The sequence below is a fragment of the Echinops telfairi genome, unplaced genomic scaffold (genome assembly GCF_000313985.2).
Source record: "Echinops telfairi isolate 266 unplaced genomic scaffold, ASM31398v2 ScPeMD7_7427;HRSCAF=8465, whole genome shotgun sequence".
Lineage (NCBI taxonomy): Eukaryota > Metazoa > Chordata > Mammalia > Afrosoricida > Tenrecidae > Echinops > Echinops telfairi.
Window position 1 is genome coordinate 5,372,479 of NW_022111327.1, and position 17,024 is coordinate 5,389,502.

The window sequence follows — 17,024 nt, forward strand, 5'->3', positions numbered from 1 at the left end:
CTGCCATATTACCTGGACCTCACTCCAGGGACGTATGTATACAGCATCTTCTTCCCTATGCCTTTTTTGAAAAAAAAATTTTTTTTGAGCTTATCTCAGCGGACTCATGTAGTACTTGTCCTTTTGTGTTTGGCTTACTTCACTTAGCATAATTTCCTCCAATTCTTCCCATGTGGCGATGTGCTTCATGTGTTCATCACTGCTTTTTAGGGATGCGTAATACTCCATTGTATATATGTACCAGAGTATTTTAATCCATTCATCTGTTGATGGAAATTTGGGCTGTTTCCAACTCCTTGCAATTGTGAACTGTGCCACAATGAACATTGGGGTGCAGATGTCTGGCCGTGGTTTGTTTTTGTCTATTCTGGGTATATGCCCAGTAGGGGGATTGCTAGATCATAGGGTAGCTCAATTTCCAACTGTTTTCAATATCGCCATATCAATTTCCATAATGGCTGTACATATCTACAGGTCTACCAGCAGTGGACAAGAGTTCCTATCTCTCTGCATCCCCTCCAATACTTATTACTTTCTGATTTCTTGCACTGGGCTATCTTTGAGGGTGTTAGGTGGTATCTCATAGTTGTTTTAATTTGCATTTCTCTTAGGCTAGAGATCTGGAACATTTTCTCATATATTTATTGGCCATTTGTATTTCTGCCCTTGAGAAACTCCTGCTCAGATCCTTTGCCCACCTCCTGAGTGGACAATTGGTTTTTCTCTTGTTGTGGTTTAGCAGTGTGTTATAGATTTTAGTAATAAGGACTTTGTTGGATATGTCATTGCCAAAGATGTATTCCCATTCTGCAGTCTCTCTTATTACTCTCTTGGTGAATTCTCCCGATGTATATGTGTTTTATTTTTAGTCTGTCCCACTGGTCAATTTGTGCCTCCTCTGTGTTGGTGTCCTTCCCAATTTCCGATAGCCTATGTAATCGCTGTGCCAAGGTTCTCAGATTTTACCCAATTCCCTCATTGATGGCCCTAATAGTTTGGGGTTTAACCTCAAGGTCTATGATCCACCTTGAGTTTATTCTTGTGTATGGAGTGAGGTAAGGGTCTTGCTTTATTTTTTTGCAGCTACGTATCCATTTTTTCCAGCACCATGAATTGAAGAGGGCATCCACTTCCCATTTGATATTTTTGGGCCCCTTATCAAAGATCAGTTGTCTGTATGCCGATGATTTTATTTCTGGGTTTTCAATCCTTTTCCATTGGTCTGAATATCTATTATTATACCAGTACCACACTGCTTTGACCACTGTGGCTGTGTAATAGGTGTTGAAGTCGGGTAAAGCAAGCCCTCCGACTTTGTCCTTCCTCTTGAGGAGTTCTCAATTAATTCTCAGTTTCTTCCCCCTCCATATGAAGTTGGTAATCTGTTTTTCCAACTCTTTGAAGAAAGTTGCTAGAATTTGGATCGGGATAGCATTGAACTTCTATAGTGCCTTGGGTAGAATTGACATCTTTACAATATTGAGTCTGCTGATCCATGAGCATAAGATCTCCTTCCATTTGTTGAAGCCATCCTTGGTTTCTTTTAATAGTGTTTCGTAGTTTTCCCCATATAGGTCTTTTGCTTTTTGCGTCAGGTATATCCCTAGATATTTCTATTTGTGTTTGGCTATTGTGAAGGGTATCATCCCCTTTCTGATCCCCTCTTCTGTGTCCTTGTCTGATGTCTACAGTAGTGCGATAGACTTCTGTTTGTGGGTCTTGTAACCCGCTACTCTGCCATATTCCTCTGTTGCTTCGAGTACTCCTCTTGTGGAACATTTAGGATTTTCCATATATAAAATCATATCATCTGCGAATAATGATAGTTTCACTTCTTCCTTTCCCAGGCAAATCCCATTGATGTCCTTTCTTTGCCTTGTATTGTTAGCTAGGACTTCCAGCACAATGTTACATAGGAGTGGGGACAAGGGACATCCTTGCCTAGTCCCCTTTTTTAGAATAATTGATCTCATCTTTTCTTCATTGACTACCACATTGGCTGTTGGTTTTTCATATATAGCTTGTATTGTATTGAGGAATTTTCCTTCCATTCCTATCTTCTTGAGTGTCTTAAACATGAATTGGTGTTGGATGTTGTCGAACGCTTTTTCTGCATCTATTGATATTATCATGTGATTCTTATATTTCTTCATTTCAATGTGATGAATAATACTTATGGTCTTTTGTATGTTGAACCATCCCAGCATCCCTGGTATGAATCCCACTTGATCATGGTGAATTATTTGTTTTATATATTTTTGTATTCTTTTGGATAGTATTTTGTTAAGGATGTTTACATCGATATTCATTAGGGAAATTGGTCTGTAGTTCTCAATTCTTGTGAGATCCTTGGCCGGTTTAGGTATCAGAGTTATACTAGCTTCATAGAAGGAATTTGGGAGTGTCATCTTTTTCTATGTTCTGGGAGAGTTTTTGGAGGATTGGTGTCAGTTCTTCCCTGAATACTTGATAAAATTCACCCATGAAACCATCTGGTCCTGGAGCCTTCTTGGTTTTTAATTATTTGATAGCCTTGTCTATTTCTTGTACTGATATGGGTCTGTTGAGGTCTTTGATGGCCATTGGGGATAATCTGGGGAGGGATTGTTTTTCCAAGAATTCATCCATGTCTTCCAAGTTTTTTAATTCATTGGAGTACAGTCTTTCATAGTACTGTGTAATTATCCTTTTGATTTCACGATGGTCCATTGTAATATTCCCTCTTTCATCCCTCATCTTTGCTATTGAAATGCATTCCTTCCTTTCTTTGGTCAAATTCGCGAGAGGTTTGTCGATTCGATGTATGCATTTGAAGAACCAACTTTTAGCAACATTGATTTTTTTTCCCCACAGTTTTCTTATTTTCTCTTTCCTGAATCTCAGATCTAATTCTTATTATTTCTTTTCTTTTTCTATTAGTTGGATTTTCTTGCTGACTCTGCTCTAGTTGCTGTAAATTTTGTTTCAGTGTATCAATCATATGCTTCTCCTCCTTCTTTATATGTGCATGTAATGCTATGAGACTACCTCTGATGACTGCCTTTGCTATGTCCCATAAGTTTTGGTATGTTGTGTTTTCATTCTCATTGGTTTCTAAAAATTTCCTAATCTCATCTTTGATCTGAGCCAGTACGCACTCCTTTTGCAATAGAGAGTTATTTATTCTCCAATGGTTTGCCCTTAATTTCTTTATCTTCCTTTGGTTTATTTCCAATCTTATGGCACAGTGGTCAGAGAGAGAGGTCTGTATGATATCAATGTGCTTAAATTTATGTAGATTCGACTTATGCCGTAGCATGTGGTCTATTTTAGAAAATGTGTCATGTGGACCAGAATAGAATGTGAATTCCTTTTTGCTTGGGTGGAGAGCTCTGTAGATATCTATCAGGTCACATTGTCTAATTGCCGTGTTTAGATCTCTAGTCTCCTTGTTGGTTTTCTTTCTGAGCGATCTATCTTTCTCAGAGAGCGGTGTATTGAAATCACCTACTATAATTTTTGAGGCTGTGATTTCTTTTTTCATCCTTTGAAGTGTTTGCTTGACATATTTTGCTGGATGCTTATTTGGCGAGTAAATGTTTAGAATGCTTATTGGTTCTTTATGTAATGTTCCCTTGAGCATTATATAGTGCCCATCCTTAGCTCTTTTTATGGTTTGCACTTGGAGGTCAATTTTATCTCAGATTAGGATTGCAACCCCTGCTTTTTTTGAATTAGAGCTTGACTGATAATGTCTCCATCCTTTGATTCTCAGCCTGTTTTTATCTGTAATGTTGAGATGTGTTTCCTGTAGGCAGCAGATCGAGGGTTTGTGTTTTCCAAGCCAGTCTATTAGCCTCTGTCTCTTAAGGCCGGAGTTCAAACCATTAATATTCAGGGTTATTACATCTATCTGTGGACCCTGTGATGCCATTTTATCTCTCTTGTGTTGGGTGTTTTCCTACCTCCATTTCTTTTCCGTGGATTGTGTATATGTGTGTTTGCGGTTCATTCTTGCCTTCTTTCCATCGTTGTGCCAGTTTTATCATGGGGACTGTTTTCCCTTTGATGGTCTCTGGGTGGAGTTGTTCTATGTGGTGGTCTCTTGTATGTTCTTGGTGAGTGTTGTTCTTCTCCCCATACTGGGTCAGCGAGGATATTTTGTAGTGCTGAGTTCCTTTTAGCATATTCTTTGAGGTTTTCCTTGTCCAGGAAGACTCTCACTTCTGCATCTATTTTGATAGGTAGTTTGGCGGGATAGAGTATTCTTGGGTTTGCGTTAATTTCCTGCAATGTTTGGAATATGCTGCTCCACTGTCTCCTCTTCTTCATAGTGTCTGCTGACAGGTCTGAGCATATTCTTATCTGCTTGCCTTTATATGTTGTTTCCTGTTTTTCCTCTAACTGCTCTCATGATTTTCTCATTTTCCTCATAGCTGGATAGTTTAACAACTATATGTCTTGGTGACTTCTTCTGGGGATTCAGTCTAGCTGGTGCTCTTTAAGCCTCCTGGATAGTTGCCTGGTTTTCGTTAATTAAGTTAGGAAAGTTTTCCTCCAAACATTCCATCACTATTTTGGATGTTGGTTTCCTTGATGTGGATTCTTCCTCCACACCGATAATTCTGAGGTTGATCCTTCTCATAGCGTCAGGCATAGCTCTGAGGTTTTCTTCAGCTTCTCTGATGGACTTGTTAGACTTTTTCTCACATTTATTAATTTCGGCTTGTGAATCCTCTAGGTCACTGGTAAGGTTTTCTGCCTCCTTCATCCTCTGGGCGAAGTCGGTGAGTTTGCTGTTGTTAGTTTCTGTTATCTCGCCCTTTAACTCCTGTATTTCCCTTTGGTGCATAGCCTTTAATTCCATTATCATTTCATCATTTTTCTATAATGCTTCCCTCATGTCCTGTATGGCTCCAAGCAGCATTCTGAAGATTTATTTCTGTGGGAGGTCAACCTCTGCCCTTCGTATGACTGCTGTTACGTCCAGGTGGTCCTCTGGCATTGTATTTTCTTTCTCTTTTCTTGTTGAAGCTGTGGAAGCAGTTTGCTGTTTTTTGTTCTATTTGTGGGCACTTGATGCAATTTTCCCAGGTGTCTCAGAGCCCTGAGCTCTCTTTGGGAGGTTGGTGCTTCAGCTGGCTGCCTTTAGCCAGCTGCCTTGAGGGGTTGTGCATCACCTTTGTCCTGTTGGGGATTCCTTTTAGCCTTCTCCTATGGTTTGTGCTCCAGCCACCTTCATGCCTCCTTAGGGGCTTTTTGCAGCTGTGAAAGCTGCAGTCTGATAGAAAGTATTGGCTCCTGTGCAGGGGAGTATATTTAGGGGATGGGTTGGGGATTGGGTGATCTGTTTCTGGCTAGGGGCACTTCCCTCAGATAGGCAGGTGGGAGGGGGCCCGCGACTGGTTTGCAAATGCACCGCTTGGAGCCGAAAGGGTGGGACAGAGTGAGCAGGGAGAAGGTAGAATGCAGTGATAAAGCCCCCAAAGATTGGGTTCGTATGCCGCAGCTGCAGAAAGTTCTGCCAGCCTTGGGTCCTCTGCCTGGCCAGCCTGCAGCGGTGTGGCAGAATGGGAATCACTGAGTGCATGTGTGTGTCCGCGTGCATGTGCACGGGCATGCATGTGTATAGGGGTTCAGGTGGGTGGGGGAGACCCAGGGAGGGGGATGGCTGGCGGATCTGCAAGGAGCTCAGTAATGGTGTGGGCTCCTCTGGGCTGTGACCTCTGAGCATGCGGTAAGGTCTGATTGGCGGTTTGCGTGGAGCCTAGAGGCAGGTCCTTAGTCTCTACTTTCCACCTGGCTGTGGTGCTGGGGGCACACCTCCGGGGAGAAGGGGGGAGGGTCTGACCTGCTGGACTGCGAGGGATGCGCGGGTGGGGCCCGAGTCTGCAGGGGGTGGGGGAGTATGCTGGTTGGAGCACACACAGGCCCTGGGCTCCCTGAGGCGGGGTGGGGTTTCCTGACTGGTGGTTTTGCATGGAGTGCCGAGGCGGGGCGCAGCCTCTGCCTAGCACCTGGCTGCGCAGGTCCTGGCAGAGCGGGCACATTGAGCTCCGAACCAGAGACCACAGGTGTCCGCGCGGAGCCCTGGCTATGGGTGGGAGTCCACCTCTGGATCTGAGAGATGCTCTGAGTGGTCTTGGGAATCGAACAGACAAATTTGGTACCCCTACTCCGCCCCCAACTCTCCATACCTCCCAATCTCCTCAGAGCTCCGGGTGTGAGCTACCTATCTGGTGGCCATCTTCCCGTTCTCACCCAGTGGAAGTTTTTAAGGCCTCACATCTCTCAAACTCCATGGAAGGTAAACATCTTTTCATCAGAAATCTATGCTTGCGGGAACCTCACTCTCCAGGCTCTAGTTTTTAAACTCTGATTTTTCTCGTCTTGAACTTGGTACAAATGGATTCATGCAGTATGGACCCTTTTTGTCTGGCTTCTTTTGACTAGTAGTCTTTTTGGGAGATAACTGTCATGATCTGTGTGCAACGATATTTTTCTGTGCAGTGTAGTCTTCTATTGTTTGGATTTAGCACAATATCAACTCTAATGTTGTTGGACATTTGGACTGGGGCTGTTAAGAATAAAGCTGCTATGAACATTCTTGTGCATGTTTTTGGTAAGGCATTAATAACCCATTTCTGTTGGATAATATATCTGGGAATGGAATTGCTGGTTTATAGAATAAAAGTAGGTTTGCTTCTCAGTTGTTTTTGGTTGCTTCTCTATTATTTTTCCTTTCATAGTTAGTTATTTTCAGCTAAATTTTGTGTATAGTGCAAAGCAAAGATCAGTCCTTTTTCCCCCCTCCTATCCAATTGACTCAGTTCCATAGTAAAAGACCTTCATTACTCCACTGAATTGCATCAACATTTCTGTGGTAAATTAAGTGATCCTGATTCTTACCACTTGTTCCACTGGTCTGTTTGTTTTTCATTGCACTAATTGCTAGACTATCTAATTATTGTAACTCTTGAAGCCTTAGTTAGATATTTGTGGGTTTGATTTTGACCTGCTAATGGCAAGGTCAATGGTTCAAGCCCGTGAGAGAGAAGCTGTCTGCTCCAGTAAAGATTTCAAATTCTGAAAACTACATAGGAGCCACAATGGCAGTGGATCTGGTTTGGGTTTTTGTTATAATACTTCTTGGGTATTTAGGTATTTTGCATTTCTGTACACATTTTAAAGTTATCTGCCCAACTCTTAATTTTGAAATGCCACAGAATTCTCTATCCTTGTTTCTCTTCTCTTCTTATCTAACTCATTCATCTCATGACCTTCAACGCCATCTACTTGCCAGTGACTTCCAAATTTATATCTCTACTCCAAACACAGCCAGAATCCCTCATGGCATAGGGGTTTTATGTTGGGTTGTTGACTACAAGGTCAGCAGTTCACAACTCCCAGATGCTCTGTGGGAGAAAGTTGAGGCTCTCTGCTCTGGTAAAGAGTTACAGTCTCAGAAACCCACAGGGGCAGTTCTACCCTGTCCTATAGGGTTCATACAAGTCAGAATTGACTTGATGGCATGAATTTGGTGTTTGGAGTTTGAGTCCAAACAAGTTTCCTTGCCTCAAGAACTATATAGTCAATAGCTGTCTTCTCTATTTAGAATATTCATTTGGATACACACTTTGAACTTGACCTTCATGGTTGGATTGAAGTCCTGATCCCTGTTACCACTTCCTCCATAATGGGTCCACTCACACTATTCCCCTTCTTAGTTGAAGACAGGCTGGCAACTCTAGCCTTCTAGTTGCTTAAACTAAAAACCTTGAATTCATCCTTGATTCTCCCCCTCCTTTGTATCTCACATACAATCTATCAGAAAATCCCATGGGCTCTCTGTTCAAATCTAAATCATTTCCATCACCTTCATTGCTATAGCCTGAGATTAGCTATCATCATCAATCTCATAGATTACTGTGACAATAGACATGCAACAAGTCTCCCTCGCTGTTTCCATCTATGTCTTCTCAGTGTCTATTCTTAACCTAGCATCCAGTGTTATCCTTTCAAAATTTAAGACATATCACGTTACTTTTCTATTTAAAATCCTTTACTGTATTTTTCTTTCACTCACTGTAAACATTAGTTTTTACCATGATCCATAAAACCTTTAATTATCTCCTACTCTTTATAATCCATGAACTCTCTGACGTGGTCCCTCATTCTTATTTTATCTCTGCAATCTGTTTTCCTTGCTGCTCCTTGTGTGTTCCAAATGTGGCATGGAATGTTATATACTAATATGTTTATATTATGTCCTTTACCTGCTTGTTCTTTTATCTAATCATATGTCATCTTCTCCACACCAGTCCTGACCATCGTATTTTAAATTTAAACTGTTGATCCATCCTTGACCTACCCAGTCCTACTTCATCCCTTGCCTTGAAGTCAACTCTAACTCATGACCATGAATCTCATCCCATTTTTCTAGCTCTAATGTTTTTTTTTCCTATAAGCACAACACCTTTTACTATACAGACAACTTAATTGTTTATTATTCCTTATCCCTGTAGAATGTAAGCTCCATGAAGACATGGATTTTGAGGGATAGGGGTGGTTGCAATTATTTCTTTTTTCTTAAATAATATTTTATTGCGTTTAAGGGAAAAGTTAATACCACCAAGTAGATTTTTTTTTTTTACCAAGTAGATTCTTAACAATTTCTATGCACATTATTCAGTGATATATTTTAGGAGAGGTGTCTATGCTCATTTCTTCCTATCTGGTTGTACCTTTTCAAGTACTCTAATTTCTCTGCCCCCTTACCTTCTCATTTTTGCTTTAAAGTAATTTTTGAACGATTTTGTCTCATATGCATAATTGTTTTAAAGGAGTTCATTACACACAGGTGATATTCTTTATTTTATGAGCCAATCTCTTATTTAGTGAGTAAGTGACTTCAAGGGATAATTTGGCTTAATGTTTAAAGCGTACCAGGACAATAGTCTTAGAAGGGATGGGTTTTTGTCTGTTTTGTTCACTAATAGATCATAAGCACCTGGAACACTGCTTGGCACACAGTTTAAGCACTCAGTAATATTGGTCAAATGAATTGATTATAGAAATAGGCTTCTCTAACCAGATTAGATGGGAATACTATCCCTTAGTGCTAACTTCCCTAAAGATAGTACACAAACCCCTTACAGAGACATTTGTTTTTATCATTTTCTCTAGGTGACAAAGGAGACACCTGCTTCAATTGTATTGGGACTGGAATTTCAGGACCTCCAGGGCCACCTGGTTTGCCAGGTCTCCCAGGTCCTCAAGGTAAAACATTCTGTTTCGTAGCAACTTTTTAAAAGGCTTCTTGTTTATATTTTGTTAATATTGTAATTTGAAATGATGCCAGTTTCTCATTTTAGATCTAATCGTACACACCCATAGATAATTAAATAAGATATGGCAAGTGGTTACGAGTTGGTCAAAAGGTCAGCAGTTTGAAACCACCAGTTGCTCCTCAGGAGAAAGACTGGGTTTTCTACTTTCATAAATAGCACGGCCTTGGAAACCCACAGGGGCAGTTCTACCCTGTCCTGCACGTTTGCTATGAGCTAGAATAGACTCAAAGGAAGTGAGGTTCCCCCCGCCCACCAAACTACAAAAAAATACACTGCATTCTTATTTCTAGTACCTGAAGCTACCAACATTTTCTGTTATTTTGACAGTATTATCTCCCCCCAATTTTTTAATATTTTCCATAGGGAGAGGAAAACAACTTATACAGAGTCCAACTTTTTTTCCAGCAAGCTGGGAGGAGGGGGTGTTCACAATGCATGGCCTCTGAGTATAGTTTCCATTGGCAGAGCTTCTTGACATTGGATTTAAATATAGCACATATTGCCATTGGTGGTGTAGTGGTTATACATTGGGCTGCTAACCACAAGGTCAGCAATTAAAATCCACCAGCAAGCTCCAAGGGAGAAAGATGAGGTTTTCTACTCCTATAAAGTGTTACAGTCTCAAAAACTCACAGGGGCAATTCTTCCCTATTCTATAGCATCACTATGAGTCCGAATTTACTCGATGGCAGAAAGTTTGGTTTTTGTTATTAAGAAGTAGATTGTGATAAGAGATGTAAGAGCCTGCAATAAAAGTATTTAACATAAGAAGCAAGGCGTCTACTGGAGTTTTGACAACCAACTGCCAATGTTTCTCTATCTATCTATCTATCTATCTATCTATCTATCTATCTATCTATATATATACACACACACATATATATACATATTTATTTATAAATTTCTCCCTCCCTGTTTCTAGAAAAAAACCATATTCGTTATCTATCAGTACCACACACATTTTATTCGACTGTGTCTTAAAATATCCCACTATTATTTTCTCTTGAAATAACACTCTTATGTCTGTGTCAGAACTAAACCTCGATACTAGATTCTTATCTTTCTGCCTAATGCATTTGCCAAGGACACAAATTCATTCGGAGCTTGCAAACAAATGTTTAGCAAGTCATGGAACTGCCATTCTACTCCCTGGCAGTGCAGATAGTTAAAGTACTTAATGCTAACCAAAAGCATAGAGGTTCGTGTCCACCCAGAGGTGCTTTGAAGAAAAGCCTAGTGACCTAATTCTGATAAATCATTCCCTGAAAACCCTTTGAAGCACAGGTATACTTGACATACATGGAATAGACATCAGCTGGAATTGACTCCGTGACAATTGGTTTTTGGTTATAAGCTACCACTGCAAGCCAGGAACCTTAAGTCATGGACCCTCAAGTCTAGTTGTTCTGGAACTTTTGTAAACACTAGGATCACCTGGAGAGCTCATTGAATCTTGTAACCCTAGACTCCCTGCTCCAAAGATTCTAGTTTGTTAGGCCTCAGATGAGGCCCAAGCATCAGCATTTCTAACCATTTCCCAGATGCTGCTGATCCAGGGGCTTCATTTGGAGAATTACTGCTTTAATAAGGTTTCCTCTACTTTGGCGGCACCAAATATTTCTTATAAACAGAAGTTGTGGGCACGACAAATCCAAGAGAGGACAGATAATTTGTATAAGTCAGGACAAAGAAAGATGTGCTCACGTTTTTTTATCGTGTTCATCTCCCCTTGGAAATTGGTTGATGGGGGCAACTTGAGCACCTCTGTGCAAGGCGCTTCTCTCAAAGCATCTCACTGCCATCGAAGTCGAGCAGAACTGCCCCCTGCGAGTTTCCTAGCGTATAATCCTTTACAGGAGTAGAGAGCCTCATTTTTCTCCTGCTGAGAGGCTGGTCAATTTAAACTGCTGACCTTGAAGTTAGTAACCCAGCACCTAACCCACCATGTTTAGTAACAGCAAGTTCTCAGAGGCTTTGGATTTGGAAATACTTGAAGGAGACACTCTTGTAACATGAGAATTTAGGCTGGGCTAAAAGAAGATATTATATCCTCATTTTCACATCATAAAATATGCAAATTAAAATGTCACTTGTTAAATGGTATTTTGTGGACTTTTTTGAAAACTTGACTTCCTAGCTTGCGGACAGCTATATGAGCTTTGTCAGTGCTTCAAGCTCAAAACTTACAGTTCTTTCTCTCTCTCTCTCTCTCTCTCTCTCTCTCTCTGCGCGTGTGCGTGTGTGCGTGTGTGTGTGTGTGTGTGTGTGTGTGTGTGTGTGTGTTAGGATCTCTTGGCTTCCCTGGACAGAAGGGAGACAAAGGACATGCTGGTGCAACTGGTCCCAAAGGATTGCCAGTAAGTATTAATCGTATTGTTGAACAGAAAGCAAATGAAGTCAGGTAGGAATTGATTTGTTGCCTTGTATAGAAAAAAACTATATTTTTTCTATTAAATTGTGATTTGTTTCATTCCTGCTCCCGCCCTGACCCACATGTGTCATTTGATTGAATGCTTTGTGTATTAAATGATAGAGGGTGAGTAGGTGAGGTAAACTAGAGAGATGGTAACATTAGTTGAAAGAAAGTGATTTTTTACTCTCTCCTTTTTTCTCCCCCGCCCCCCGCACTACCTTAGGGCATACCAGGCACTCGAGGCACTCCAGGCTTTCCTGGATCCAAAGGTGAACCTGGTGACATCCTCACTTTTCCAGGAATGAAGGGTGACAAAGGAGAGATGGGTTCCTCTGGAACCCCAGGCCTTCCTGGTTTGCCTGGCACCCCTGGACAGGATGGGTTGCCCGGGCTTCCTGGTCCAAAAGGAGCACCTGTGAGTTGATGTGATATTAAAAACTATCACCTATGAATGCTTTCCTCAGTGAGTGCAAAGGAGGGCACTGGTGCTGAGATGACCAATCAATTCTTAGGAGAATGTGGTTCTATATAGTAAATGGTACCTTGTTATTGGTTTCCTCACTGCTCCTTCCTCTCAGTTCTTTATTTTCCTTTAATAATTAAATCATTTTATTCGGGGCTTGTACCACTCTGATCACAATCCACACATGCATCCATTGTGTCAAGCACTTTTGCACATTTGTTTCCCTCATCATTCTCAAAACATTTGCTTTCTACTTGAGCCCTTGGTATCAGCTCCTCATTTTTCCCCTCCCTCCCCGCTCTCTACTCCCCCATGAACCTTTGATAATTTATAAATTATTATTTTTTCATATCTTACACTGTCCAACATCTCCCTCCTCCCACTTTTCTGTTGTTCATCCCCCAGGGAGGAGGTTTCATGTAAACCCTTGTAATCAGTTCCCCCTTTCCAACCCACCTTCCTTCCACCCTCCCAGTATCGCCACTCACACCACTGGTCCTGAGGGGTTCACCTGTCCTGGATTCCCTGAGTTCTTTCTAATCTTTCCCTTCCAATCTCATTTATATATGTAGTCATTTTGGCTATGAATAAGTGGGTAGGAGGTAAGATGCTTGTTTTGTAATAATCTCTTAGACATCAGGATGATGTTCTCCCTTTCTTACCCTACATTTTCTTATCTGGGCTTATTTAGATCTGACAACTAGAAATCTAACTTGGCTTTCGTATACTCCTATAGTGCGCTTCAGTCAGAATTGACTCCACAACAGAAATGTTAAGCTTAGAAATGAGTATGAGTAGATGGCCACACTAACTGAGCTACAGTGCAGGAGGATTGAATAGAAATGAACAAAATCGCATGTGGGGCACAACACAAAGCCTGCGATATTTAGCTAGGAATGATAGACTGGTGGTAACTTTCTTCACTTAAACTACAATGTCAAGTCCACTAGGATAGACATTTTTTGTCTATTCTTTGTCTTCTGCTGTTCTAACTAGCATTGGCACCATAGTAGGAGTTCAGAAACATTTGATGAATGAATAAATGGCTGATTGGAGTGATCGCAGTAACATCTGATAATACCCCTCATTTACCTAGCTTTTAGGAAGAACTATTTATGGCTACATTTTTAACCTAGTTGTAGTCCCTCGTACCAGCCTGTAGATAGCTGTTATTATGTTCTTGTTCTATACTAATCTTTTCCCTTTTCAGGGTGGAATTGCTTTTAAGGGAGAAAGAGGTCCCCCTGGGAACCCAGGTTTACCAGGTCTCCCAGGGACTAGAGGGCTTATGGGTCCTCCTGGTTTGGGCCCTCCAGGCCCAGTAGGTGAAAAAGGCATACAAGGTGTGGCAGGAAATCCAGGTCAGCCAGGAATACCAGGTGAGTTCACTCTGACAGTTTACCTTGTTTTTTGGGGGGTTTGGTTTGTTTTAATTTGGTGCTTCAAATAAAAATTGGATTACTTGGGGGCCATGTTTAGCCTTCTTAGGCTGAGATGTATTTCCCAGGTCAATTATAGCTGGACCCTTTAAGGCTTCTGAGTAAGGGGGGACACAGCATGTTTTGTTAAGGGGAGGGATGTCCTCCCCCTAAAATTCCTTTGCATCATTTTTCTTCCTGATATATTTAAGTCCATGATAAATACTGAAAACTTTAACACATAACTATAATGGAGGCACACATGTAGCTAACATGCAGATGAAGGCATAGAACATTGATAGCATCCAACAAACCCTTCACCTTCCTCCCCGTAGTCATTCACTTATCACAACCCCCTCTCTCTTCTCCAGCACTAAGTCTGGTCCTGATTTGTGCATAATTCCCCACTATCCTCCCACTCCAGTTTATCACCTACCCATGCATGCTTAAAACAAAGAACTTAAATTTTGATTCTTTAGAACCTCATTTTTATTGACTCATTGAGTAAATATTCTTTATATTAACATTGTAGGAGTCAACTATGCTGTATGTAACTGTAGTACCTTTCTTTCCTATTAATTTAATTATTTTTATAATAGTATTTACCTGTTATCTTGCGCTCTTGTGGAAGTAGGCGGGGTCTTCAACAAGTTCTTGGAAAATACCATTATTCTTTCATTCAATTTTTCCATGAACTTTTTGAAGTTGTGCATGTCTGTATGTGTAAGTGTGTGCCCTGGTGGTATAGTGATTACGAGTAAGACTATGATCCACTTAGTCAGCAGCTCAAAACCACCAGAAGCTACTCCTCGGGAGAAAGACTGGACTTTCTACTCTCATAAACAGGTACAGTCTCAGAAACCCACAAGGGGCTGCTATGAGTCAGCATTGACACTCTGACAGTGAGTTTTTTTTTTCTGGTAGTAGAGTGTGTTTATATGTGTGTGTGTCTCTGTGTGTGTTACACTTGAATTATCCATTCTATTGTTAATGGACAATTGGGTTATTTAGAGTTAAGTTTATTATGAATAATACTTCTATGAGCATTAATGTGTGTGATGTATACAAGGGGGGCTCAAAAAGTGTGTGAGAAAATTGAATCAAAAGAAAATGGCATTTTCCCCATGAACTTTTTGAAATCCCCTCACATATACACATATCTTGGTACACACATGAACAAACTTACTTTGGACTGGGTTTGGGAGAATGTAGCCCATGGGCCAAATTCAGCCCATCACTTATTTTTATGTATTGAGTTTTACGGTTGTTTTTCAACTACAAAAGCAAGATGGAGTGGTTGTGACAGAGACCACATAGCCCACAAAACCTACCGTAAAATCCACAAAGCCTGGATTTTTACAGAAAAACTTAGACAATCCCCTGGCCTAGGGTAGATATGAATTTTCTGCCTGTTCTATTTCCATTAATCTAGCTTCCCTGGAAATCTTTGCCTTCTTTCTTATTAAAGAATTGATTTAGACTTCTTTATATATTTTGTGTATGAATTTGTTATCAGCTATGCATTTAGCAAAATTTTTTAGTGAACAAAATCAATTGGAATGCAGTAAAATTGATCAGGGTTGTTTCCTCTCCTAGTTAGTGTTTTTTTGTGTCACAATTAAGGCATCCTTCTTTATTCTGAGCCCTTTTCCAGTGCAAATTTTAACGAGTGAGAAGTAGGTAATACATTGAACTTACACCTAAATAGCCTCAAAGTACCATATGTTTGTTGGTCAGAAAGTATTTTTTTACTGGTTTACTACAGTTTAATAGGATTTTCAGGCTCTTTTGACCCACATTTTCAAAATATTTTTAGAGATACAACCTTCAATGATAGAAGCACTAAGCTTTCACTTACTTTCCCCCCACAATTTTACTGGCAGATGAGTCATATATCACACAATTCAATAGTTCAATCACATCAAGAAGACTTGTACACTCACCACCACAATCAGGTTTAGAACATTTTCTTCATTTTTGTACTCATCATTATTAGGTCTCCATTTCCCCCAACCTTCCCTGCCGTACCCCCAAGGAACCATGAATCCATCTACTGTCTCTATAAACGTGCCTATCCTGGATCTCATATACAGGAAAACTAACAAAAACTAACAAGAATTACAAAGCAGTGAAGATAAAAACCTCATTGGAAAGAAAGCAGAAAATATTAAAAACTAGAGATAAGAATGGAGATCAAATCACAGGGTTCTAAATGGTGACCTAACTGCATCTGCTGAACAATCCACTTTCCAATGGATTCTGCATGTTAGCAAGGCTGTTCACATTCCTGGTCCATCGTCAGAGAGGATTCACCAGGGGCTAAATGCACGTGTATTGCCCCTTCACTTTTTTTTTTTTAACGGAAACAGCTTTAAAATGGGTCAAAAGGGAGATCAAATGATAAGAAATTCTATTTTGACTTAACTACATTGGCCATAATGGACCTTGCAATGTTCTCTGTCTGATAACAGGCTGCTTAATAGTTTCCTTGACTATGTAAAGTGAGATGATTTTTTTCTGTAGATTTTTTTTAGTTTCTGTAAATCTTTAGAAGATTATCTGTGTTTTTCTTTTTATTGTTGTTATTAATTAAAAGAAAACTGTAGTCACAAGAGCACTGATCAATCACCGGGAATTTCCCTTCGTTTTCAGGTCCTAAAGGTGATCCAGGTCAGACCATAACTCAGCCAGGGACCCCTGGTCTGCCTGGTGCCCCAGGCAGAGATGGTGAAGTAGGTCTTCCAGGTATGCAAGGGATTCATTTCATTACGTTTTCAACACTTCTTGGCTTTCTTATTTGACACTTTCCCTTTCAAAACAATATCCTTTCTCTATAGGTGACCCTGGACCCCCAGGCCAGCCAGGCTTGCCAGGAATACCTGGTAACAAAGGAGAACCAGGTATTCCTGGAATCGGTCTTCCTGGACCACCTGGTCCCAAAGGTATGTAGAAATGAGTAGCTTTCAGGATTACATTCCTTGGTTTGTATACTATTCTCTGATGTAGTTCACTTAAAATACAAAATAATAATTTCAGCTTTTCCTATCTGTTATAAAGAATGCAGGTTTTATCATGTTGTACATAGGGTTACTATGAGTAGGAACCAATTCAACAATACCTAACAACATTTGCATTATAGAATGTCAATAAAAATTCACAGAATATTATACTACATATTCATTATCTTTATCTAAAACAGTCCAGAAAAAAATGTCTAAATCAAAAAACCATTAAAAAAAAACATTGCTATAGCAATCCAATATAGAGTTCCTGAGGGTTGTACATTTTCTTCTTTTAAAAAAAAATCATTTTATTAGCGGCTCATACAACTCTTATCACAATCCATACATATATCAATTGTGTAAAGCATATTTGTACATTCATTGCCCTCATCATTTTCA

The 17,024-nt window shown here is 40.3% G+C and overlaps 1 protein-coding gene across 3 annotated transcripts in view; it reads left to right on the forward strand.

Annotated features, from left to right (window-relative positions):
- COL4A5 (collagen type IV alpha 5 chain) overlaps window positions 1–17,024 on the forward strand; it is a 276,485-nt gene that overhangs the window by 169,237 nt on the left and 90,224 nt on the right. For all 3 annotated transcript variants that reach the window (XM_004710041.3, XM_045298536.1, XM_004710040.3), the window contains exons 22-27: window positions 9,166–9,258; window positions 11,616–11,686; window positions 11,966–12,157; window positions 13,416–13,584; window positions 16,276–16,368; window positions 16,461–16,565. In XM_004710041.3, coding sequence (XP_004710098.1) covers window positions 9,166–9,258; window positions 11,616–11,686; window positions 11,966–12,157; window positions 13,416–13,584; window positions 16,276–16,368; window positions 16,461–16,565 — 723 coding nt within the window. The remainder of the gene's footprint in view (window positions 1–9,165; window positions 9,259–11,615; window positions 11,687–11,965; window positions 12,158–13,415; window positions 13,585–16,275; window positions 16,369–16,460; window positions 16,566–17,024) is intronic.